This window comes from Balaenoptera acutorostrata, chromosome 15 (assembly GCF_949987535.1).
Source record: "Balaenoptera acutorostrata chromosome 15, mBalAcu1.1, whole genome shotgun sequence".
Classification (NCBI taxonomy): Eukaryota; Metazoa; Chordata; class Mammalia; order Artiodactyla; family Balaenopteridae; genus Balaenoptera; species Balaenoptera acutorostrata.
Window position 1 is genome coordinate 5,897,120 of NC_080078.1, and position 26,103 is coordinate 5,923,222.

General features: G+C 45.8%; 1 protein-coding gene across 14 annotated transcripts in view; it reads left to right on the forward strand.

The window, feature by feature from the left end:
* Window positions 1–26,103, forward strand: part of TRRAP (transformation/transcription domain associated protein) — a 111,220-nt gene that overhangs the window by 62,366 nt on the left and 22,751 nt on the right. For 8 of the 14 annotated variants that reach the window (XM_057530277.1, XM_057530287.1, XM_057530283.1 and 5 more), the window contains 19 exons: window positions 909–1,122; window positions 1,693–1,818; window positions 2,255–2,401; window positions 3,108–3,307; window positions 3,864–3,985; window positions 4,306–4,519; window positions 6,380–6,559; window positions 8,734–8,880; window positions 10,086–10,205; window positions 10,382–10,687; window positions 10,854–10,991; window positions 11,674–11,786; window positions 12,214–12,349; window positions 15,402–15,593; window positions 21,294–21,522; window positions 22,139–22,404; window positions 22,977–23,077; window positions 24,309–24,510; window positions 25,748–25,912. In XM_057530277.1, the coding sequence (XP_057386260.1) occupies window positions 909–1,122; window positions 1,693–1,818; window positions 2,255–2,401; window positions 3,108–3,307; window positions 3,864–3,985; window positions 4,306–4,519; window positions 6,380–6,559; window positions 8,734–8,880; window positions 10,086–10,205; window positions 10,382–10,687; window positions 10,854–10,991; window positions 11,674–11,786; window positions 12,214–12,349; window positions 15,402–15,593; window positions 21,294–21,522; window positions 22,139–22,404; window positions 22,977–23,077; window positions 24,309–24,510; window positions 25,748–25,912 (3,318 nt within the window). The remainder of the gene's footprint in view (window positions 1–908; window positions 1,123–1,692; window positions 1,819–2,254; window positions 2,402–3,107; window positions 3,308–3,863; window positions 3,986–4,305; window positions 4,520–6,379; window positions 6,560–8,733; window positions 8,881–10,085; window positions 10,206–10,381; window positions 10,688–10,853; window positions 10,992–11,673; window positions 11,787–12,213; window positions 12,350–15,401; window positions 15,594–21,293; window positions 21,523–22,138; window positions 22,405–22,976; window positions 23,078–24,308; window positions 24,511–25,747; window positions 25,913–26,103) is intronic. The other 6 variants (XM_057530286.1, XM_057530291.1, XM_057530290.1 and 3 more) reach the window with 3 other exon arrangements.

The following is a 26,103-nucleotide window of genomic DNA, read 5'->3' on the forward strand; positions in this document are numbered from 1 at the left end:
ATACCTACTGTAAGCGTTTATTTTGTGCTGCAAAGATTAGCATCATTGCTCAAGTTTTTTGAAAGGTTAAACAGGTTAACCTGTGTTATGGAAACAGAGTAATAGGCCCCCTGAGTCTGCAGCACGTGCTTCGCTTCTAGCTTGGTGCTTAACTTATTTGCAGATTTCTTTCCTCTTTTTCTCTTTGAAAGGTCAAATTATTTTCCTATCAAATGTAGTCACCATTGAATCAAGCTCAGCCCCTTCACAGGCTGACGTTTTCTGAGGGCGCTGGGTCTGCTCACACTGACTTCCTGCCTTTCCCCATGATCTGCCTCACAGCAGTGCACACACACACGGTGCACCTGCAGGGCGTGTGTGTGCGTCAGCCACAGACACACGTGTCGTGAGGCCAAACTTAAATCCTTACTGTAAAACTTGTGCTCTATTTTCTATTTTATTCTTTTGGGTTTTTTTTTTCTTTCTTTTTTTTTAATGCTGACAATCTGTTAGATTGATTTCATGATACATAGTTTCAAAGATACTTCCTTTTGGAAGGATATGTATTTTAACTAAAAAAACATGAGAAAAAAGCAAAATTCATTGCAATAGTTGCCTTTTTAAACCAGATTTTAGTGATTTTCAAAATTTTAGTACTACTTAATATCGAATATTAATATCTTTCATGAGCTTAAGGGAAGTTTGACTAAATATTTAAAGAAAATTTACTAAAAGGAAGATTATGAAATCCTACTGTGTTAATAAAATGTGGTGGTCATTTATCTATCTGATGTGTTTATTCTTCAGTGGTTGTTTATTTCATTTCCAAGTACTTATTGACACGTGTAGTTTTAATTTCGCTTGGTTTCTGTTTGTAATTCGCTGTAGTGTTTATCTCATCTGTGTGTGGCCTGTGTTCTCCGTTCCAGGAGCAGCCCAATCAAGTGAACTATGGAAACATATGCACAGGATTGGAAGTGCTGAGCTTCTTGCTGACCGTGCTGCAGTCCCCAGCCATCCTGAGCAGCTTCAAACCCCTGCAGCGTGGAATCGCGGCCTGTATGACGTGCGGAAACACCAAAGTGTTACGAGCCGTCCACAGCCTTCTTTCACGCCTCATGAGTATTTTCCCAACGGAGCCAAGTATGTGACCTTTGCCGTTGGCACCTTTCTTTCTTTCCGAGTGGATGGGTGGGCACAGAGCTTGTTAGCTGAGAACGCTCATCCTCCTGTTACTATAGTGAGCATTTTATTATTCTGCTTTTCTTTGTACCTTTAAACTTTCTTTAAAAGAAGTTGACATAAAAACTTCATGGTAGCAGTCTTTACATTAGCAGTTTTTTTCCAAAGCAGTTTTTTGTCTGCTTTGGAAATACAGTTTTCTTCATCAGCTGAACATACCATTTCCATATGGTATTTAAAGGAAGTTAGGTTAAAATATTTCGTCAATTGCTGAACAGCTGACAAGATAGAATTTTGGCATCTCATATGTAAGTCTATTTAGTGTATTCAGGCGAGGCTTGGTGGCGTGAAAGGTGGTTACTGAGCTCCGTAAACTGGGAACCACGCGTCCTGTGGTGAGAGGTGCCCGTGTCAGTCCCCGCAGGTCCCAGACAGCCAAGCTCAATGCTGCCCTGAGGAGAGTTAGTGTCCCAGAGCCTGGCCGGGCCCGCGAGCCGGACCCCAGAGCCCAGGTTCCCACTACTGTTTCAGGCACTTCGAGCGTGGCCTCCAAGTACGAGGAGCTGGAGTGCCTCTACGCGGCGGTGGGCAAAGTCATCTATGAGGGCCTCACCAACTACGAGAAGGCCGCCAGCGCCAACCCCTCCCAGCTCTTTGGTGAGCGTGTGTCCATCGTGGTTTTCCCAGCGTGGTCCAGCTGCGCACTGGATGAGCTTTTCCTTCTGGGCCCGAGGGGCGCTGACCCCTTGCAGGCGAAAATCTTCTTATGAGTTACAGTCGGCTCTCTGTATATTTTACGTGGTTCCTTCGTGTCTGCAGCCCCTCGTACACAGATTCAGCCGACCCCGGATCGTGTAGCACTGTAGTATTAACTAGTGAAAAAAAGCTATGCGTAAGTGGACTCATGCAGTTCAAACCTGTGTTGTTTAAGGGTCACCTGTAATGTTGACATTTGGGATTAACCTGTACTTCTGTCAGAAATGGCACATTTTTGTCTAGCACGTTTTTTAATGTTTTAAGTTGTACGTTTTTGTGAATTGCTCAGTTTTTAAAGGCTTTTCTCAAAAAACACCTGTCACTCTCTACCTTTCAGGGACCCTGATGATCCTCAAGTCTGCCTGCAGCAACAACCCGAGCTACATCGACAGGCTGATCTCGGTCTTCATGCGCTCCCTGCAGAAGATGGTCCGAGAGCACCTGAGCCCGCAGGCCGCCTCGGGCAGCACGGAAGCCACCTCAGGTGACAGGCTCGGCCCCGTGTTCTCCCCTGAGGCTTCGGCACCTAAACGTGCCGGCTGTGATTAGATTCTAAAGCCAACACGAATGTCTGCTGTGTTTATGCAGTTCAGCATCATTTGCTCTTCACAGAGAGGTTCTGAGCACTTCATTTACAACCGTAATAAGACTCGCTTTTAAAATGAGCTGCTTTTAAAAATTGTGAATGTAAGAGTGAAGAAATTTGAGCAACATTCATTACTAGATGAGAGTTATCTAACAATTTTGCTATAAAACAGAGATTGCTATTATCAGAGCTATTATTTCTGAAGAGGAATTAAGTCACCGGTTCCAGACCTGAGCTGTGAGCTTCAGGAATCGGGGATGTGTTGGTGTGCGGCAGGGAGCTGCGGTTGTCACTCTGCCAGTTGCCCCTCGGAGCACCGGTGCCATGCGTGTGACTTCAGGGCTTGGCTGTATGCGGGGTTGCCTGCAGCGGTCCCACCAGCTCCATCATCCCTTCCCCTGTGAGGAGGCTCTTGCAGGGCCCCCCTGTCAAAGCGGAGTAGTCAGAAAGCCGTGAGGCACTTCACATCCCAGAGCTCTAGTTGCAGGAGAAGATATTTTGGGGAGGAAATGGGCAGAATCCAGAGTGCCATGCAGTGCGGGTGGTTGGTTGCCTGCTCAGGCAAGTTGGTAGAGATCGTTGGGCTCTTTCTCCGCTTGAGCAGGAACCAGTGAGCTGGTGATGCTGAGTCTGGAGCTGGTGAAGACGCGCCTGGCTGTGATGAGCATGGAGATGAGGAAGAACTTCATCCAGGCCATCCTGACCTCCCTCATTGAGAAGTCCCCCGACGCCAAAATGCTCCGGGCCGTGGTTAAAATTGTGGAAGAATGGGTTAAAAATAATTCCCCGATGGCAGCCAATCAGGTGAGCTGCGAAGAGGGGCTGTGCTCTGGCCAGGTGATCTTCCTGTGTGTGTAAAAGGAAATTCAGGCGTCACATTCTAAGCTGTTCTGCAAGTTCTCAAACTAAACATTTTTTTCTCCAGTGTTTGCATTCACTGAATCTTCCTTTACGGTGGATTTTTCTCACTGTGCTTAACAGATTTTAAACAGAAATTTGGAATAACTGGTCACTTATCTTATAAGGTTTTACTTCTGTTAAAATGTTAAATGAACCTTACTTGTTAGTCTTCTATGGTGGTGAAGTTAAGCCAAGAATAATAATGATGGGGGATTATTATTTGATTTGGTAAGATGCTTTCAAACTTCTGATTTGTTTTTTAGTTTAGTTGCTTTTATGTTGGCACCTGTCTTGATCTTAAGCATCCGAAGAACCATTTAGAAACAACCTTGTCTTATCTTACCTGACAAGATCGTAAGAGCTTAAAAATTGGTAGAGCATATGGCTGAAATACTTGGGAACATGTCTTTTTTCAAACAGAAATAATTGACCTTTTCTTTTAATAAACAAATTTGTACAGACACCTACACTCCGGGAGAAGTCCATTTTGCTTGTGAAAATGATGACCTACATAGAAAAGCGTTTTCCAGAAGACCTTGAACTAAATGCACAGTTTTTAGACCTTGTTAACTACGTCTACAGGTAATCACAGCAGTTAATCAAATGTTGCTCGTGTCGGTCCCCGGCGTGCTCTCTGACTAGCCAGTAATGTGACTTTTTAATCTCATTATATTTAAATTTTAAATGTTCATGTAAATCACATAACATATTTTGGCATCATTAATGAGCCTTTTTGCTCAAACGCTGCATCAGCCCAGGACGATTTGGAACACACTCTTGGCCTTCATGGCGGCTTTTCGGAAAGCTGGTGTGTCCACTTGTTCACTGCTCGTTTGTTTACGACCTGAGAGTCCCCCGTCCTGCGTAGCTCTGCTATCTCGGTGTCGTTCCTTGGATTGCAGGGATGAGACGCTTTCTGGCAGCGAGCTGACTGCGAAACTTGAGCCTGCCTTTCTCTCTGGGCTGCGCTGCGCCCAGCCGCTCATCAGGGCCAAGTTTTTCGAGGTTTTCGACAACTCTATGAAGCGGCGCGTCTACGAGCGCCTGCTCTACGTGACCTGCTCCCAGAACTGGGAGGCCATGGGGAACCACTTCTGGATCAAGCAGTGCATTGAGGTAGGACGGACCCAGCTCATGGTCCGTGCGGGGGGCCTGGGGCCGGGTGTCCACACACGCAAAGACAGATCAGACACCTCTACCACAAGACTGCTTTAATCTCTAGTAGGAAGGGAAAAGACTTAAAGCAGCCAGGCCAGACCAGCCTGACAACGCTGTGGGCTCTGACCCCTTAGTGCAAGGGGTCAGGGTGCTGGAGACGAGGCCCCGCGTGAACGGTCAGACTGTTTCAGTGGGCAGCAGTTCAGATGGTCTCTGATGTTGTTCACAGGATTGTAGTCAGACTTCTGGCTTCATTCTTTGGATCAATCACCAACGTACTGCACCAGGCCCCCTGGGTTTCCCAAAGCAGGTTACCGATGCTGTGCAAATAGGTTACCAGACCAGTTTGTCTAATGAGACAAGGTTGTGAAATTCTCTTTGAGGGAAGAGAAGGGAATCGTGGCACTGGGTTTCAGTGAGAGCTTGTTGGCATGTTTCCGTTGGTGCTGAGTGTACGTTTTCTGAGTGCTGTAAATAGCAGTATCTGGAACTTCACTAATGGCAACACAGTGGGCAGAGTTCCCTGATTTATTCTTCATTCTTTCACGAGACTTACCAATTGCTATTAGGTGCCAAGCCCGGGGGTAGGAAGTGACAAAGATGAAAAAGACATTGGGCCATGTAGAGGATGGGGCGGGCTGAAGGGCACAGCTAGGAACCTGCTGTCCTGCCTCCTCCTTCCTGTGTGTCTGGTCCGTCGCCAGGTGTTACCAGTTCAAGGCCACTCGCTTTTCTCCCTCCCCTCTCCTGCCTCCCTCTCTGGCTCACGAAGATGACAGGAATGGTGTCCTTAGTGTTCACCCACCTTCCCTCCTGCCCGCCACAGTTTTTACTGTTGCAAACTTGTTCTGATAGAGTAAAGCAGACTGTGTCGCTCATTGCCTTTGTACCCAGCACAAAACCCCACCTCCAGGATACGGTCTCGCTGGCCCCTCTCCAGCCCTGTGCTGCCCCTCTGCCCCAGCTCATTAGTCTGCAGCCTCACTGGCCTCCCGGGTTCTCACCCATGCCACATTCCTGACACCCATGCTGAACTGAAGCAGGCGCCCTTCTGTCCTCTGTCGCCTGCCCGTCCCCTGGGCTGCACCATCACGATGAGCGTGTGTGTTACGTGTTGATGTTGGTCTTGTCCTTCCCTTTGACGCTCCAGCCTCACCAGGCGGGGGCACCGTCTCTGTGAGGTTGGCAAACGAATCTCCAGGGCCTCACACAGTACATAGTGGGTGTCCAGTAAGAATGCAAGAGTGGCTGGGTCGGGGGCGGTGTGAGCCGGGTCGGGGCTTCGGGGAATAGTCTCGGGGGTGTTGCGTGCGTGTGGGGACTGTTACCTTACGGGCGCCCCCCTAGGGAGCTCACACCGTCCCCTGCGGACTGTGGGAAGCCCCTGGGGGTGTCGGGAGGGGGTGCCGAGGTCAGCCTGTGGAATGAGATGAGTTGGAGAAGAGTAAGTCGCGATGAGTTAGGAAGCTGTGTCTGGGCAGGAGGTGACGCTGGCAGGACCCGGTGATGTGGGTGGGAGACGAGAGCGGCGGGAAGATGGGCGGGTGGAGCAACATGCCTCTGAGAGGACAAGGAGGGGTCCTGTCTGGGAGGGAGGGAGACGCCGAGTGTACGCCTAGGCACGGAGTCAGGGGTGCCTGGGTGGGGGCGCTGGGAGAGAGGTCCAGACTCCTTTCTAAGCTGGGGGGTGTAGAGCGAGCTGGGTGCTGGGGTCATCAGCACGTGCTGGTCGAGGCAACTCGGGGTTAACGGGGTCCACGCGCCAGAGCACCAGGCGTGCATCCCAGGTTTGTCTTCTCTCCCGCAAACCCCCTCCAGCTCCTCCTGGCCGTGTGTGAGAAGGGCACGCCCATCGGGACCAGCTGCCAGGGCGCCATGCTCCCGTCCATCACCAACGTCATCAACCTGGCCGATAGCCACGACCGCGCGGCCTTCGCCATGGTCACGCACGTCAAGCAGGAGCCCCGGGAGCGGGAGAACAGCGAGTCCAAGGAGGAGGTGATGCCCAGTGCACAGTGCCGCCTTTTCACAGTGGGGCTCCCGTCCCTGTTGGAGAATTTTGTATCAGCCTTAGAATATTTTTAGGGCAAGAGCAGTGTGTTAAAACCTGTCTCTGCCTGAAAGCTCCGAATGTAGTACTGTGTTCAATACTTATATTTTCCTTTTTTTAATGTCGAGGTATAATTGACACGCATCCTGTTAGTCTCAGGTGTACAGTGTAATGACTTGGTATTTGTATGTACTGCGAAACGATCATCACGGTAAGTGTGGTCAACATCCATCGCCACACATAGTTACAGAAGTGTTTCCTTGTGAGGAGAACTTTTAAGACCTGCTCTCTGGGCAGCTTTCAAATACGCAGCACAGCATTGTTAACTGCAGTCCCCATGCTGTACGTTACATTCCCTGGACTTCTTTATCTTATAGCTGGAAGTTTGTACCTTTTGACTCCTTGACCCATTCCACCTGCCTGCCACCCTCTGCCTTTGGCAACCGCCAGTCTGTTCTCTGTATTTAGGAGCTTGTGTGTGTGTATTTAGATTCCACACATAAAATTGAAATCATCTGATTGATTTCAGTTAGCATAATGCCCTCAAGGCCTATCCATGTTGTCCCACGCAAATGGCAAGGTTTCATTCATTTTTATGACTGAATAAAATCCATTCATCTGTTGATGGACACTTGGTTATTTTCATTCAGTTAGATGTTTTTAAAGGAGAATTGATAAGCACCTTGTCTCATCATTAAGTTTTGAGAGCGATCACTTTATCATGGGCTGTGCTGCTGAGCAAAGGGTATTTTACTGTTTGGTGATTGTTCTCCACAAGTCAGGAGTAGCCCGTGTTGTATTACAAAGCACTGCTCCAGGAAGTGACGCCGTCATGAAGGAACTGTGGCTCTAGCTGGCTCCGCGGTCCACCTACTGTGAACCTCCTGTGTCTCTGCCCAGTCCTGGGGGGGCGGCTGTGGAGCCCAGACCCGAGCGGCAGGGCAGAGCCTTGGCCCCGATGACTGTCAGTGCCCCGTGTGGAGTGGCTGACACCACGCGGGGGGTCGGTCTGTAAGCTGTTCCCTTTAGGGTGTTGGCCCTTGGAAGCTCAGCCTGCCTGGCGTGTTGGGTGTTAGAAGACAGCCAGTCAGTGTTGAAGGAGGAGGGTACCCTCTTGGCTTTAAAAGGGGTAGTTGGTACCCTGTTCTGTATGTGAGACATCCACTTATTTTATTTACAAATAAATAAAAATTCTCTTCACTTAGCAGTTGCTAAGCACTAGATCATTTGGTGATAGAATGTTTTTTTCTTTCTGTCATCCTCCTGTGTGAAATAAATTGCCAGCTAGGAAGTGATTCTTCTGCATTTTCAAGGGTGCACACCAAATGGCCAATAATGTGACTTAGAGCCTAGTCTGATGATTGGATTCTGACTGTGACTTCCCAGAAAATTCAGCGAGAAATAAGGTTCATTCTTTTTGGGGGATGAGTTGTGTAAAACACCATGCCAACAAGGGTCTGTGCATTCGCCTGACAATATTATTAATCTGAATGAGCAAGACAGCCAGGCAGCTATGTTGCATTTTATTTATTTTATTTATTTATTTTTGGCTGCGTTGGGTCTTCGTTGCTGCGCGCGGGCTTTCTCTAGTTGCAGCGAGCGGGGGCTACTCTTTGTTGCAGGGTGCAGGCTTCTCACTGCGGTGGCTTCTCTTACTGTGGAGCACAGGCTCTAGGTGTGTGGGCTTCAGTAGTTCTGGCTCTTGGGCTCTAGAGCGCGGGCTCAGTGGTTGTGGCCCACAGGCTTAGTTGCTCTGCGGCATGTGGGATCTTCCCGGACCAGGACTCGAACCCATGTCCCCTGCATTGGCAGACGGATTCTTAACCACTGCGCAACCAGGGAAGTCCCTAAAGTTGTAATTTCTTTTTAACTTTGCTTTCCATAATCCAAATATAAAAACAAAATGGTGACATTTTTATAGTGTCATGTAAGAAAGAGAGCTAGGTCTGGTCTAGTTTAATATGCTTGTTGTTTATTTTAGAATTCAAGATTATTTAATCATAAACTTCCAAAAAACTAAAATTTTATTTACCAAAAGTGTAACAAGAAGTTTACAAGAGTTGTGATTGTTGATTTTCTTCAATTGACCTTTTGGTTTTACATGTTTGTTTCTGTTTTTTAGGATGTGGAGATAGATATTGAACTAGCTCCTGGAGATCAGACCAGCACACCCAAAACCAAAGAACTTTCGGAAAAGGACATTGGAAACCAGCTGCATATGTTAACCAACAGACACGACAAATTCCTTGATACGCTCCGGGAAGTGAAGGTGTGTGCAAATCTGGGGGGATAGTTGTGGTTCTCCCCCTGCCCCTGGACATTTTGAACAGTCCGTGAGCCCGTGGACTCCCCCATTCACTGCTCGAGGTGAGCGTTTCTATAGGCAGGCCTGTGGGTACTCGTGGCCATTGAGTACTTTGGCCTCTGCCACGCTGACTTGGAGCCAGGAGGCACCTGACGCCCTGACCGGGGTGAGGGGAGCAGCCACGTGCGGTCAGCCAGGCCCGTTTCATCATGGCCTTCCTCACTGGGCAGCCTGAGTAGCAAGCAGGAGTATTCTCCACTTAAATGTTTTCTTCCATTTTCCTTGGAATATTTGTATCCTTGGGTTTTGCATTTTTAATGATGTGGGTATGAGAGTGAATTCCCTTCTTGACCTGTTGCTGGGTAAAAAGGACAACGTGATTGTGACATGTGTGTCTCTGTTTCGGGCGGCAGGGCCCATGGAGGGACGGCAAGTGTGTGCCTGAGCCCCTCTGCACCGGCTTCTTGATGCCGCGTGGGGAGCTGGGCTTCAAGCAGCCAGAAACCTGGCTGTTTAGAAGAAATTCATACTTCAGAAACCACGGAGCTGTGGACAAAATCAAATGCATCTGCGGATTTGATATACCCTCTGGGCCCCTGGTTTCCAAATCCGACCCCATTTATGGGGTGTTCTGGTTCAGCCCTGTGCATTCCAGGCACCTCTCCAACTCTTGCCCGCTGTCAATTGTAGAGACTCTGAACTTTCACGGTTCTTGATTTGTTCTTCAGAATTCCACCTGTTGGCAAATAGCTTAGCTAGTATGTGTATGCTTCTCCTGTTTCCTCGTCCTATCTTCAGCAGCCTCTGCTTTGATGGCGCCTGTGTGCCTCTTGTTTGCACTTTTAGCATCAGCATTGTGTTCGTACTTCTCGGGCCTGGTGGAATCAGTAATAGGAAATGCCCTTGAAAGTTAAAAATGTAGGTGTGTCACTGGTGAGCCCCTTACCCAGGTCCTGGCTCAGCTGCTAAGCACACCGGGGGTCCGTGGTGCTCAGAATCTGTGTTGCACTTTGGCATGACGTTTGTTCAGTCTTTGAAAGTTTGGAAGTGGAGGAGCGTGTGGTAAGGTGGGGCAGTAACGTTTCCTGACCAAAGATGCGTGGGGCACCCGTGTGGCAGGGGTTTCAGCACCAGCCCTTGCCCGCTACACCGGTCTCTCCTCTCCGCAGACTGGAGCCCTGCTCGGCGCTTTCGTCCAGCTGTGCCACATCTCCACCACGCTGGCTGAAAAGACGTGGGTCCAGCTTTTCCCCAGGTTGTGGAAAATCCTGTCTGACAGACAGCAGCATGTGAGTCTGTTTTTTAAGTCCTCTTTTGAAAAATGTAGTTTTAGGTTTTGATAAGTAATTGGTTAAGTTTCAAAGGCTGAGGAAACTAGTATTATCCAAGAGTGAATAATCAAAAATATCCCAGATGCTGAGTGAGAGAGTAAAGCGTGCTGATTTTTGCACGAGACCCAGGTCAGCCTGCTCTTGGGTTCCAGGCTCTGGCGGGCGAGGTCAGCCCATTCCTGTGCAGCGGCAGCCACCAGGTGCAGCGGGACTGCCAGCCCAGCGCCCTCAACTGCTTCGTGGAGGCCATGTCCCAGTGTGTCCCTCCCATCCCCATCCGGCCCTGCGTGCTCAAGTACCTGGGGAAGACCCACAACCTCTGGTTCCGCTCCACCTTGATGCTCGAGCACCAGGCCTTTGAGAAAGGGCTGAGCCTGCAGATTAAGCCCAAACAAACAACGGAGTTTTATGAGCAGGAGAGCATCACTCCACCTCAGCAGGTGAGGCCCCGCCTTGTTTTGTTGATCACGTCTTCCTTGCTGGTGACTTCGTGGTCCCAGCAAACATCTCCCCAGTGATTTTAAATTAGGTACCGTGAAGTTGCTTTGTTGGGGCAGGGGGAAAGCAGTTGTCATGAGCACTCAGAAACCGTGACCTGTGTTTCAGGAGATTCTGGATTCCCTCGCTGAGCTTTACTCTCTGTTACAAGAGGAAGACATGTGGGCGGGCTTGTGGCAGAAGCGTTGCAAGTACTCGGAGACGGCGACGGCCATCGCCTATGAGCAGCACGGGTTCTTCGAGCAGGTAGTGCCGTCGGGCGGGATGTCCAGGTCGCATGGGTGGTGAAAGGCGTTTATAGTGGTTCTTTATTATCATGTCCTCAAGTCAGTTCGTGTCTAAATAAGAAATTTACTGTTTTCTTTGAAGCATTTATTTATCCACATAAAGACTCTTTGATTAAAGTCTCAGTTTCAGAGAAACATACGTATGTGACGTGAACATTTTTAAAGCTCAGTCCTGAATCGTTTACTGTTAGTTGCTAATGTGGATGCTTCTTATCTACAGTCATTGATCCTGTTGGAAGTGGTAGGTAGATTGTGATCAGTGTGAGATTTTAATCCTCGTGCCTGTCCTTTCACTGTAGTGTGGGTCACTGTCGCAGCCGCGTGTAGGACACCGAGCCACAGAAACTCCAGAGGCAGAGGCACGGGCTGTGGCCCCTGCTCTCATCTCTGACGGATGGAGAAATGAACCCGGGGTCTGGGCGGTCTCCCTCCCGCTCCTTCCGTTGTGTGTGGGGAATTATGCACCTTCTCCTCCACTCTCTTCTGTTCTCTGAATGGAGAATTCTGGGTGTTGGGTGACCTTAGAGAAGAGCAACGAGACACCCCTGGGTCTGTGATGCAACTTGCCCTAAATAATTGAGCAATGGTCATGTAAAAGTTTCTAGTTAAACCGCAGTTTGAAAGCAGTTTAACTTTTTTAGGCACAAGAATCATATGAAAAGGCAATGGATAAAGCCAAGAAAGAACATGAGAGGAGTAATGCATCCCCTGCTATTTTCCCAGAATACCAGCTTTGGGAGGACCACTGGATTCGGTAAGCTGAACAGTGACGTGTTCAAGAATCAGTTAAAGAAACCAGTGAGAAGTCTCTGAAATTTTCTCATAATGAGTGTTTTTAAGAGGGAACTTTGCTGCTTTCTTTATGGCCCCGTGAAGAAAAGAACAAACAAAAACCTATAAACAGCTTTTAAAGTCTTGAGTAATTGAGAGTGTGTTGGAGAAACAGTGAACGACCCCTGCTCTCCACAGGCTCCGGAGCTCTGAGCTCTGCCGCAGGGGCTGCGGTTCTTGCTGCTCCGGGGGCGCGTAGTTTACTGCCCTGGGGCACCTCAGCATCCCGCAGAAGCCCGCCCTTCTCTGGTGGGGGGAAATACTTTTTCCTTTCGGTGGAATGGAAATGACTTAAAATCCCATCTGTGGGTGTGGTCACTAAGCTTTGGCCCCCGATCCCTGATCTCTAGGTGCTCCAAGGAGCTGAACCAGTGGGAAGCCTTGACAGAGTACGGCCAGTCCAAAGGTCACATTAACCCTTACCTGGTCCTGGAGTGTGCTTGGCGGGTGTCCAACTGGACCGCCATGAAGGAGGCGCTGGTGCAGGTGAGACCCCACCCCTCCCCGCCCACCCCGTGACTCGTCCATGCTCAGGTCACAGCCTCCACAGCTGAGTGGGGCCCTGTTGCCAAAGCTGTGAGTCTCTGGAGATTTCCCTTCACTCACAGCAAGCTGGGCATTTTGACAGATGAAAGAGAGCGCTTGGGAAGCAAGAGTTATTTTGGGTTATCACTAACATCTTTCCTGAGTTTGAGTTAAATTATAACTTAAGTATTAGTTCATTATTGAGTTACAGTAAAAAGTATCAGGTGGAGACCTTGGATTCTCTGAGAAAACAGTAATGTCTGGAGAAATTTGGAAAAACAGAGGCAGTTGTACTGGTGGACTTGGTTGGCAGAAGCTCTGCAGCAGTGAGTATAGCAAAGGTGAATTGTGCAAGCAGGGCCTGGCACGGTAGCTGCTGTCAGTAAGTTTGTTACATGAAAACAGTTTCACATTCAAAGCATGTCTTGCATTACGGAAGTGGTAATTGTGCAGTGAAAGTGAAGTTGAGCCCTTAACATGGTTGAGGTCTACATTTTCAAAAATTAAACTCCATCCAGAGGAACTCAGTGCCTGACGGGAGAGCAGGCACAGAGGTACAGTTTTCTTTCTCACACTGGGAAGCCTGTGTCAGGGCATCAGAAGTTATGGTGTCAGACAGCGCAGCTGTGTTGTCTGAGCCCCATGTCGTCATCGTCTTCATCACCGTCACCACCGTCATCACCATCACCACCATCATCACCATCATCACCATCATCACCATCACCACCATCATCACCATCATCACCATCGTCACCATCATCAAAGCCTTAGGTGGTCTGTGAAAGCAGCTATTCTTGTTGCTCTTTATTTTTTCCTGCATCTGTACCCTTCTGTGATTTTCTCCCTTGGCCCCTTTTCGTTGCTGCTGCTCCTCAGTTTTTGACCTTTTCTATGTGGTGTCAGTGTTATGGGGTTTAGGGGTTTACACTATTGTCCTGTTCTCACCTTCCCCCTTTACCTAGTAAAGGTTTATTTACAGTCACACCAATGATTCTCCTTCCTTAATGTGGAGACTCACAAGCACATTGAGATTTTAGGCCACTTTGTTTGAAAGGATTAACCTAAAATTTTAACTTGTATTGTGGATACCATGCTTATTTTGTTACTTCTGCTGCTTTTAAACAAAATGCAAAAGATCGAAGAACTGAAATAGTCACAAGCTGTTAACTACAGAGTGGTTACAGAGCCCAGGTTCTGGACTTTCAGGGTGGGACCTGGGAAATGGCTCACCTGATGCAGGGAGTTGGTGTTACTCTGAGAAATAACCAGTCACTTACGTAGGTAAACAAATAAATATTTTGCTGGCAGGTTGCATTTACAGTTGATTGTTCTTTATTCTGATAAACATTCTCCTTTATTTTATCTCAGTGTAAAAGTATTTATATTATAAATAAGTATTTATAACTCACTCTAACGGTTTCTTTTTCTCCTTTCCAAGGTTTCACTTAGCAGGATATGTGCAGTATCATACTGTCCATAGGTCTGACAAATCATCATCTTTCACAGATTCTTGATTATTTTCCCAAAATTTTAAGGCACTTACTGGTTAGAAAAAGCTCAAAGTATATTAATAAGCACTCTGGGTAATCAGTAAATTAATTTCAAATGGTCTTGATAGTACTAAGTTATTTACTCATTTACCAGTATTTAAAAGAAAAAAAATCAAATTACCTTTCTTTTTCCTCCTGTGTCTTGCGATTATGGGGCTGCTTGTAGTCGTTCATTTCTTGGTTTGATTTAATAAATGGGGTAATTTTTTTCAGTGGAGGAGAAATGAGAAGAGAGGCCTTTGTTCTTAATGTTACAGAGGGCAGGTGTGATTGACAGAAGCCTATCTTAAATAGTGTTTAAGTCCAGAAAATGTAAGATTTTAGGTGTAATTTTAGAGGATCATGTAGGAAGCAGATGTGTTTACAAGGTTGCCTCCCTGAATTTCTTCATCACTGGATTACTGAGAACTAAGAGGGGCCGTGGACGTGACTCTGCTGTGAAAAAGTCAGATGTTAGAAAACAAGGCCAAGTGTTATGTCAGCGCATTATTATTACCGTCACTGCTCTTACGTCATTTGTACAGAGAGCAGCATGGCACTAAGATGTGTGTAATTTCTATTGTTGCTTCCCAGATGTGCTTCACAATGAATGTCTTATTGATCTTGTTACAGCAAGTCCTATAAAATTCTTTTAAGAATATCTCTATTTTCTTTCATTTTTTTATACACAGAGATTATTTTTGAAAAGAGTTTAATTTTTTAATTTACATTTTTTAAAATGCTCTGTAAGAGGCTGGTAAAATGCAATGAGTTCTAATGCCTTCTTTAGAAGGTGGTGGGCAAACACAGGGGCTTTCCCGGGCACACCTGGAGCCTCTACCTGGGCTTAGGGCCAATGGGAGGAAACGTGATGGCTCTGGGCTCTGTCCACTTCATCAGAACTGATAACCAAGATACGAGAAATCTGGGGGAAACTTTATAGTAGATAATAAAGTGCGGCCTTTAAATGACAGTAAAATTTATGAATGTTCACTCATATTCTTATAAACCTGAATCGCTGCCTTCAGCTTCCTTATATAATGTGGAACAAGTTAGATTAATTTCCCAGGATAACTGAATTGGAAACAATTCAAAATTATACTGATATTTATCAGAGAGGAGATGAGCACATATTTAATCCTTTGAAAATTCACTGGCTGACTTTGTACGTTGTTCATCTGGTCTGTCATAATGGTGTTGATCAGTCTCCCCTTTCTGGAACTACTAGTGGCCTTAAAGCAAGGAGCCTGTGGCACCTCCGTGGATAGAGAGACGGGCCCCTCATTGGCGTTCGGCAAAGGGGAGCGTCCAGAAAAAACCTAAAGCATGATGACATCTCTAAAGAAAATGAGTGTCTGTTTATAGCTGAATTTCTGTTTATTGCTTTGCAAACTGGCTACCAAAAAATTGACTTCACTTTTTGACTCTTTCCACTGAGAGGAAGTATACCCATTGTTTCCTATGTGATGTTCTTCCATAACCAGGTAGAAGTAAGTTGTCCAAAGGAGATGGCGTGGAAGGTCAACATGTACCGTGGATACCTGGCGATCTGCCACCCTGAGGAGCAGCAGCTCAGCTTCATCGAGCGCCTGGTGGAAATGGCCAGCAGCTTGGCCATCCGCGAGTGGCGGCGGCTGCCCCACGTGGTGTCGCACGTGCACACACCTCTTCTCCAGGTGGGTCCCTCCCGGCAGAGCTCCTCCCGTCCAGGCTTAGGTCCATAAGCTGAGCTGGACGGGAGAGGAAACTCCTTCCACTTGTCCTTTCCCATTTAAACTCATCCTCGGTGAAAGGCCAGAGTCAAAACGGAGAGGACTGAAATGTTGCGTCTTATTTTTGGTGCTTCCAAGGGATTTAACTGACAGAAGCCGTCCCACGGGAGTGATCTTGATGATTTTCATTTTTGCTTTAGTAATATTCTTTAATGCCCACTGTACCACCATCAGTGTGATGCCACTGTTCAGTCTGAAAAGGTCTCTCCTCCTCTGAGACTCTAAGACTGCAATTAAATAGGCTGCGCCTTGGCTTCTTCCTTTGTGTGTCGTCTTCACTATTTCTGACAATTTGTTCAGCCACACCAGCCACCATTCAGTGGCTCAGATCTAAAGGGTCTCTCCCCACAGCCCCTTGTGCACGCCGCCCCTCTCCACGGGACATGCTTCCCCATCCTCCCAGCCCCTGTGCATGTGCGTGTGCACGCACGCACGCACGCACACACACACACGCACACACACACACACGCACGCACACGCACACACACGAAGGGCTGTGTCAGCTCTTGTCCTCTTTTATCTGGCGCCTGGCATGGAGCAGCTCCCAGTGTTATTGCATGAGTAAAACTATAGGCAGAATGGTCATACTTTTTTCCTCTTGAAAGAGTAGTTTTGAGACTTAAACTGCTATATTGATTTTTATAGTGTAGTTTTTTATAGATTTTTTTAAATGATATAGTTATTTATTAACATACTTAGATTATTTTGTCATTGTCATAGTGAACCAGAAGTTCATTGAAGCAATTAATCGCTTTGTTTTGATATTTTTCCTTTTTGTATCTATTATTTTTGGCTTTTCGCAAGGTGTGCACTAAGGTAGTGTTATTTTGCAGGTATATAACATCTCTAATCTAGGTTATTAAAATATTCTAAAACCTTTTATTTAAGGTGGACTTTTTCTTCCACATCCTCTAAAAGTGCAAAGATGGGTTGCATGTCGTAGCTGTTAGGAAAAAAGTTATTGCATGAACATAGGAAAAAGGCGTCAATGCAAGAAATATTGTGAATGACTGAGTATTATTATGAATGAATGGCTAAGTATTGCTATGAATAACACAGTTGTGAATAAATAGAAATTATTGTGTGGTGTTATATAAAAGTACAGAGTATAAAAGGCAGTATTTCAGACAATCCTGATTCAGGAATTTTGGAAATGAAATTAAAGGCAGTTTCTCTTCCACTGCTGTGGTCACAGTTGATACTCAGTAATTTGTTGATTAGTTTGGTTACAAAGCTAACTGCATTTAGAGAGATGATTTCCTCCCCCAAGTAGCACTATCAACCAGCATAGCTGAGAAATCTTACAGAAAACGAAGACATAAGAATGATTTTATGGAAACGATTCAACAATGTTTCAGTTTGATCATTCGGTAACTATTAATTTTAGGGTCAGAGTTTGAGGAGGTGGAAAGGATGAGCTAGAGAAGTGTTTATTTTTAAAAAATTAACTATACCTTTTTTCGAAACCTATAAATGTTAAAACAATGCCTAATTTTTAGAAATATTTATCATGTTTTAATAAGTTATAAAATAATGTATTTCGAACTACAGCTTGTGTCTCTCCCCCTCCTCCTCAACTACCACCCCTCAAAAAAATCACTGAGGGGAAAAGTTTTGGTGCTTTTGCACAGCAGCATTCCCGTCTTACTGACTCCAGGACCCGAGAGTTGTGATAGGGATTTTAGATGGTGCGTCTACCCCTTTGGCCTACTGAAAACATCAGTACTGGGCTCCTGGATCAGCCACGAGTCAGGAAGAAACACAGAGTCTGAGCGCTGTTGCGGAGGGAGTGACTTTGCTGTCACGTTGTCCAGAAGAGCAGCGTAAGGGCCTCTGAAGTTTTACTTCATAACAGCAATGGGCGCAACGGGGGAAATTGTTAAAACCAACCTTTCACAACTCTGAAATTTAAAGATTTGCAGTAATCCAGGGAGCATTTAAGGAAAACAGCTGTATTTCAGTAAGAATAGCAAGGTTTTGTGGCATTTAATTGTCCTATTCCCATTACCCCTCTCCCCAGCTCTGCCTTGGAAACCAACAGCTTCCAACCATAGTAGCTGTGAAAACCAGCCTAGCAGCCACCAGTGGAAGACAGTACAGATTTAGAGACCCCCCAAAAAAACCCAGCCCCAGAATGCTGGCACTCACTATTTAACCAGCACTACAGCTCCTAGAAGAACCCTAGTCACAGGGTTTGTCTCTATTTGACCTGACTCAGAGCTTGCTCAGTAGAGAAAGTCATATGTGAGAGCATTTGTCAAAAATAATCACTGGCAATTGTTTAATATCACAGCTGCCTGATGTAGCAACACCAGTCCCAGTAAAGGGAAGATTAGAGAATGAGATGTCTATATATATTGTGAAAAGCTTTAACATATTCCTGGGAATCTAGAAGACCACATACACATACATCCTGTGCACACATGCTCAGGAGAGACTTGAGAAGATCCTAAGCTTTCACCTCTGGCTGACCTTGGGGCTCTGTATAAGTGGGAAGTAAAGGCTGAGGCAGAATTGAAAATTGCCTGGCTGAGGGATAAGGGGCATGCTGCAAAAGGCACACAGAGCCTTATCATTTCAGGTCTTTAAGGAAATCTCTGTCTAATCATTTGCTGACCAGTAAGCTAACTGAGCAGAGACTCTAGTGGTTACATTCTGCAAAGACTACAGACTTTATAGAAGTAGTTCAGGAATATTTGAAAAAGTTTTATCTAACCTATAAGCACAAGAAAAAAACGCTCAACATCATTAGTCATTAGGGAAATGCAAATCATAACCGCAATGAGATACCACTTTATACGCATTAGCATAGCTAGAATGAAAAAGGTAATAGCAAGTATTGGTGAGGATGTGGAGAAAAATGGAATCCTCATATATTGCTTGTAGGATTGTAAAATAGTGCTTGCTCTTTGGAAACAGTCTGACGGTTTCTCAAAATATTAAACATGGAATTACCATAGGCTCAACAATTTCACTCCTAGGTGTAACTCTAAGAGAAATTAAAACTTATATCCACAAAAACCCTCACACAAATGTCTATAGTGTTAATAGTCATAATAGTCAAAATGTGGAAATACTCCAAATGACCATCAGCTGATGAATGAATAAATTAAAATGGTATATTCATGCAATGGAGTATTACTCAGCAGTAAAAAGGAATGAAGTACCAGTATGTGTTACAGTGTGGGTAAACCTTGAAAGTATGCTAAGTGAAGAAGCAAGACACAGAAGGCCACATGTATGATTCCATTTATATGAAATGTCTAGAATAGACAAATCCATAGAGATAAACAGTAGATTAGTGGTTGTCACCTTCTAGGGGAGGAAGAGTGGAGAGAGGCTACCTGTGGGCTTCTTTCTATAACTAGATAGGGTTGATGGTCATATAGCTCTAGGAAAAATATACATGGTCGCTGACTTACAATTTTTTGACTTTATGATGGTGTGAAAAAATATACATACAATCTATATTCAGTAGAAACCATACTTTGAACACTGAATTTTGACCACACCAGCGTATGTGGTATGATACTCACGTGGTGCTGGGTAGTGAGTGGTACCAAGCTTCAGCTCCTGGTCAGCCACGCGATCACGAGGGTGAACAAGCGCATGCTTACAGCTATTCTGAACCCATACAACCATTCTATTTTTCACTTTCAGTACAGTTGTTAGTAAATTATAAGAGAAAATCAACACTTTATTATTAAATAGGCTTTGGGTTAGATAGTGTGAGTGTTTTAAAGCACATTCAGGTTGGCTGGGCTAAGCTAGGATGTCTGGTAGGTTAGGTGTGTTAAATGCATTCTTAACTTCAGGTATTTTCCACTTAGGATGAGTTTATTGGAACATAACCCCATCGTAAGTTGAGAAAGATCTGTGCTAAAAACTACTGAACTGTACACTTTAAAAGGTGATTTTGATGATGTTTCAATTATACCTCAGTAAAGCTGTTATAAAACAAATATCCCATTGTTCTATTATCAGTAAGCTTTTGGTGGGAGGAAGGATGAGATAAAGGTTTCAGAAACCCAAATGTAATGAATTAAATGTAATGAAGTATAGATGGAAAGCATAAATTCTTAAATTTTTTTTTTTTTTTTTAAAGGATTTTCTTATTTATTTATTTATTTATTTATTTATTTTTGGCTGTGTTGGGTCTTCGGTTCGTGCGAGGGCTTTCTCCAGTTGCGGCAAGCGGGGGCCACTCTTCATCGCGGTGCGGGGACCGCTCTTCATCGCGGTGCGCGGGCCTTTCTCTATCGCGGCCCCTCCCGTCGCGGGGCACAGGCTCCAGACGCGCAGGCTCAGCAATTGTGGCTCACGGGCCCAGCTGCTCCGTGGCATGTGGGATCTTCCCAGACCAGGGCTCGAACCCGTGTCCCCTGCATTAGCAGGCAGATTCTCAACCACTGCGCCACCAGGGAAGCCCTTAAATTTTTAAAATTAAGATGAAACAGAAGGATACTGAGTACTGAACTTGATGCTGGGTTTGGGGATTCAAACAAGTTAATTAAAACTTTCTGCCTCAGAAGAGAATTAGGCTGGAGGGAGGTGACATATCCGTAAGAAGCAAAATTTTAAGAGGGAGTCTATGATTCAGTGCCATGTGGTAGGACAGAAAATAAACACAAGGATTTAGAGAAGGGAAGAATCCCTGTGGGAGAGCAGAAGGTGAAGCTTGACAGGTAGAGCTTGAATAGGCTCAGAACTGTGGCCCGGGCCCCCCCGTAAGGAGAGGGCACCATAAATTTGGAGCCAGCAACACATCTGGGTTTAAAGGGTAGTGACCTGGACAGATGTATAGGGATGTGTGATGCAACTGCACGTATCAGCCCAAAGAGATCGTTAGAACCGTGTTCTGAGATGCTTGACGTGGCTCTGGGGTTCAGATGTTCATGGAAGTACAGCTTGAGGGCAGGGGGACCGGGCTGTTCTGGTCTTAGGCGTCGGTAGACAAAGAGCCACACTTAGCTGGTGGCAAAGGGCACAGAAAAAGGATAGTTATGGGGGGCGGGGGGAGTCGGTGTTCTCCAGGCCCCAGTGTCACAGCAGCCGCAGAGCAGAGGTGTTAAAATGGGGGGTGGGGACAGGGACCACGAGAGTAGCGTTTGAGGTATGGAATAAGTTAAACGTGGCACCTGAGGCACAGTGCTTCCTTTGGTACTTGAATCGTGAGCTCTTCACAGTAAGGATTCCTGATTGACTCTGGTTTGTTATCCTCTTTCAATCTTTTTTTTTTTTTAAAGATGCTGATTTTGATTGATTGATTGATTGATTGATTGATTTTTGGCTGTGTTGGGTCTTCGTTTCTGTGCGAGGGCTTTCTCTAGTTGTGGCAAGCGGGGGCCACTCTTCATCGCGGTGCGCGGGCCTCTCACTATCGCGGCCTCTCTTGTTGCGGAGCACAGGCTCCAGACGCGCAGGCTCAGTAGTTGTGGCTCACGGACCTAGCTGCTCCGCGGCATGTGGGATCTTCCCAGACCAGGGCTCGAACCCGTGTCCCCTGCATTAGCAGGAAGATTCTCAACCACTGTGCCACCAGGGAAGCCCTCCTCTTTCAATCTTAGTGCTCACTGTGGAATCTCTTATGCTGGTCCCTTTTAGGCAGCCCAGCAAATCATTGAACTTCAGGAAGCCGCTCAAATTAACGCAGGCTTACAGCCCACCAACCTGGGAAGGAACAACAGCCTGCATGACATGAAGACAGTGGTGAAGACCTGGAGGAACCGGCTGCCCATCGTGTCTGACGATTTGTCCCACTGGAGCAGCGTCTTCATGTGGCGGCAGCATCATTACCAGGGTAAACCTACCTGGTCCGGCATGCATTCATCATGTAATTTTCCAGACACCCCACTGTTCTGATTTCATGTCTTGGTTGTGTTTTGTTGTTTTGTTTTTTGTTTTTTTTTTCTTTTACCGGATTTTCTCTTTTTTTGGCATGGTAGGTGGTGGTTGTTATGACAGGGTAAAGGTGAAGGTGGTGAAAGATGGGAAGAATTTCCCCCTACCTGTTCCCTTTTTCCAGCTAGAACAGACGTGCTGCTGGACACTGTTGCACCAGGGGCACAGGCCAGTGGGATCACAGCCTGGGTTGTGGCCCTCTTTGTTTTGAAGCCCCCTGAGGAAGAGCTGCGCTCAGGTGGCAGCATGTAGCCTTTTTCACCTTCCCTGGTCCCCTCTGCTCTTCCCCTCAACCTGCCAGGCATCTGTTTGTTCAGAGCGACCTTCGTGGTTTAGTTAGCCAAGACGGTAACACCCAACTCAAGAGTTAGAGCTTCTTAGATCTTCCTTTTGATACAGAATACAAGGAAAAGTAATGAGGGTTTATCACAGAGCTTCCCATTGCATAAGCCATGTGTGTTTGTTTTTCATTTTTTATTTAAGCCTTATTGTGGAACACTTTGAAAAATGTTTGACATGGACTGAAAACTCATTTCTTTGCTCTCTAGCTATTGTAACAGCCTATGAGAATAGTTCTCAGCATGACCCAAGTTCAAACAATGCTATGCTTGGGGTTCACGCATCGGCTTCAGCAATCATCCAGTATGGAAAAATTGCCCGAAAACAGGGACTGGTCAATGTAGCTCTGGATATATTAAGTCGTATTCATACTATTCCAACCGTCCCTATCGTGGATTGCTTCCAGAAGATTCGGCAGCAAGTCAAATGCTACCTGCAACTGGCAGGAGTCATGGGGAAGAACGAGTGTATGCAGGTAGAGTGCCAGCCGGACCCCATGCCCGCCCGCCCACGCCCAGGAGGTCTGGGGAGGAATGAAGGGTCCATGTGGAAACGCCTGGTTCAGACAACAGGGAAAGAGGCTAGAACTTTACAAACACAGCTCTGGTCTCGGGGAACAGTCCTGCCCAAACAAGAAAGGGACAGGCAGCCGCTTGAGTATTTGAGTGAATTACATGTGATGGTCTCTCTTCTACTTGGTTAATGTAGTTAAGGAAAGAACATTAAAAACTGCAGAACTACGAGGGTATATGGTAGATTTGGGCTATGTTCAGAGGAATATTAATAAAAACAATGAAACTGACTAGCTATGGTGAAGCTTTGGAGAAAATAATACCATTAAGGTGTCTAGAACTGAATTTGCATTTAGTGATTGAGTTTAAATACTACTTGTTAGTCAGCAAATATTCATGGTGGGCAAGCCTGTTGTCAATTTAAAGTATATTTGTCAATGACCTTTCGACTTGCTGCATAGATCAATATTTTAATGAGGTTTTTATATTATTGTCTAGAAAATTCAAGAACTTTTTTTCTGTTTTTAATAAACAGGGCCTTGAAGTTATTGAATCTACAAACTTAAAATACTTCACAAAAGAGATGACGGCTGAATTTTATGCGCTGAAGGGAATGTTCTTGGCTCAGATCAACAAGTATGTATGTTACGTAGGTGGAGGATAAGAGACAGACTCATCAGATTATCTAAATAGTTATATATAACTTGAAGCCGACGTGAAGATCAAGCTAGAAACTGACATGGCTTAGTGACAGTTGTCAGGGATGACATTTCAAATATTGCACCTCTAGGAAGGTAATAACTTGCAGCAAATTGACGGGCCAGCTCGAGTGTAGTACTTAAAAAACTTTTTAAACATGAATTGCTTGAACAGAGAACTGCTGATAACATGGATTCATTGCCCCAGTTTCTCAGCATGCCATTTTGGAGCAGAGTTGATTCCTTTTTTTTTTAAATAAATTTATTTTATTTCATTTATTTTGGGCTGCGTTGGGTCTTTGTTGCTGTGTGCGGGTTTTTCTCTATTTGCGGCAAGCGGGGGCTACTTTTCATTGTGGTGCATGGGCTTCTCATTGTGGTGGCCTCTTTTGTTGCGCAGCACAGGCTCTAGGTGCACAGACATGTGGGATCCTCCCGGACCAGGGCTCAAACCTGTGTTCCCTGCATTGGCAGGCGGATTCCTAACCACTGCGCCACCAGGGAAGCCCCCAGAGTTGATTGCTTTTATGGAGATGATTCTTGCTTTAGAGCAGGGGTCAGTCAACTGGAAAACAGTATGGCAGGTCCTCAAAAAACTAAACAAAAAAATTATCATATGGCCCAGCAACTCCACTCCTAGGTATTTTCCCAAAAGTGTTGAAAACAGGAATTCAAGCGGGTAGTTGTTCATGAAGGTTCACAGCAGCACTGTTTACTATAGTCAGAATATCGAAACAACTCAAGTGAATGGATAAACAAGATGTGGTGTATACAGACATTGGAATATTATTCAGCCTAAAGAGGAGTGAAGTGTTAACATGTACTATAGCGTGGATGAACCTCAAAAACACAATGCTGATTGAAAGAATCCAGACAAAAAATTACAATGTATGATTCCATTAATAAGAAATGTGCAGAGTAGATAAATGCATAGAGACAGAAAGCAGGTCAGTGGTCACCAGGGCTGGAGGCTGGGGGAATGGAGAGTGACTGCTTCATGGGTCAGGGTTTTCTGGGGTGATGAAAATGTTTGTGGCCTACATAGAGGTGGCAGTTGCACAACATTTTAAAGGTACCAAATGCCATGGAACTATTCACTTTAAAATGGTTGATTTTATATTAAATGATGTTCACCTAAAAAAATTTGTTTTGATTTTGTGTCTTCACAGGTCTGAGGAAGCAAACAAAGCCTTTTCTGCAGCTGTGCAGATGCACGATGTGCTGGTGAAAGCTTGGGCCATGTGGGGCGATTACCTGGAAAACATCTTTGTGAAGGAGCGGCAGCTGCATCTTGGAGTGTCTGCCATTACCTGTTACCTGCATGCGTGCCGGCATCAGAATGAGAGCAAATCAAGAAAATACTTAGCCAAGGTGAGACTGAAAGAATTAGCTTTGACCAAAGACCACCCAGTAAGTAGCCTTTAAGTTTAGATGAAAATTCAGCAACTTACTGATATGTGCTGGGCATGAGGCATTTCTTCATGCCTTACCTCTCATTTCCCTTCACCTTTTGAAGTATAGTCCACAGTTCTACTTCAAGCTGAAAAATGGAGGCCTGGACATACCTGGAGTCAAAGGACTTCTAAGCAGCAAAACTGAGCCTAGAGTCTGGGTCTTAGGACTCAAGTCCAGTGTTTGCTGTGGGACCTCACATTGGACAAAGATTCCTGCAGACTGCTGAGGGGTCTGCCCAGAGAGCTTACCTGCTAGACACCTGTTAGATTCTGATCTCTCACCTGCAGGGACCGTGCACACAGTCACGGAGCCGGTCAGCTCTAGTCACAGGTGACGTTGAATCCCCTGGTTTCTGCACACACTGCAGGGTGAGGTCGCAGTCACCTGCATTGTCATCCGCGGGGCCCCCAGTGCAGTGCCAGGCACAAGGCCGGTATTGACCTGGGCCCAACGGGGGGCCGCTTGAGCCCAAGTGTCCTCCGCAGTATTGAGCCTTCTCAGCCCTCCCGGGAAACACATCAATACAACCCAGACTCCATTCTTGCAGAAACTTAAGAATAAGTTCTGCTTTTCCGTTTTGTCCATTAAAGGTTAGGAGTTTTTAGAATTCCTTGATTTAACATCAAAATTTGGATTGAACATCAGCACCTAGTAGTTAAAGCCGACTATAGAAACAAACTGACTGTAGTCACACCAAGAAACCACCTCACTGTCTTGACTCCAGCTTTGCTTATTTTTAGATGTAATTGTTTCAGACGTCCCTGGACACCAGGCTGCCAGCACGGGGCCTACCTGATACTAGGGTGGTTGTCACCTGAGATCTTTAGCAGAAGCCCATTTTGTTCTGGGGAGATTGCAAGTGTGGAGTAGCAGGCTGAAACCCCTTGGGGTCACACTGGCCACCACTAGCCAGCCGATTGGGTCAGTTACTAGTGGGCATTAAAGCTAAATCTGGATGAAAGCTATATGTAAATTTTCAGTTTTATTTATAAGATTTACGTTTAGGTTTAGCAATATTGTTGGGCCTTTTATAGATATTTTCCCACAATGCCAGTGAAGTTACCCTATATGGTATTTTAATGTGGGGGGAAAGGTCACTTGATCAGAGCCTTAAAATTTTCATTCAACTCTAGAATTTTCCCTTCTGTCTTAGGTGCTGTGGCTCTTGAGTTTTGATGATGACAAAAATACTTTGGCAGATGCCGTCGACAAGTACTGCATCGGTGTGCCCCCCATCCAGTGGCTGGCCTGGATCCCGCAGCTGCTCACCTGTCTGGTGGGCTCCGAGGGAAAGCTGCTTTTGAACCTGATTAGCCAGGTGGGAATAGCAAGGCATCTTTGATCACAAAAAAATTGTCTTCATTTCACATCCTTTTTTTTTCCAGGAAGGAAATGTGTATGCTCAAAGAGAGATGGGAAGATGTACACAATTAGATATCACTTGATATAAAGCACAATTGAAAGTGATTGAAGAGTATATCAGGGTTGGCGTGGAATAATCTGCTAGAG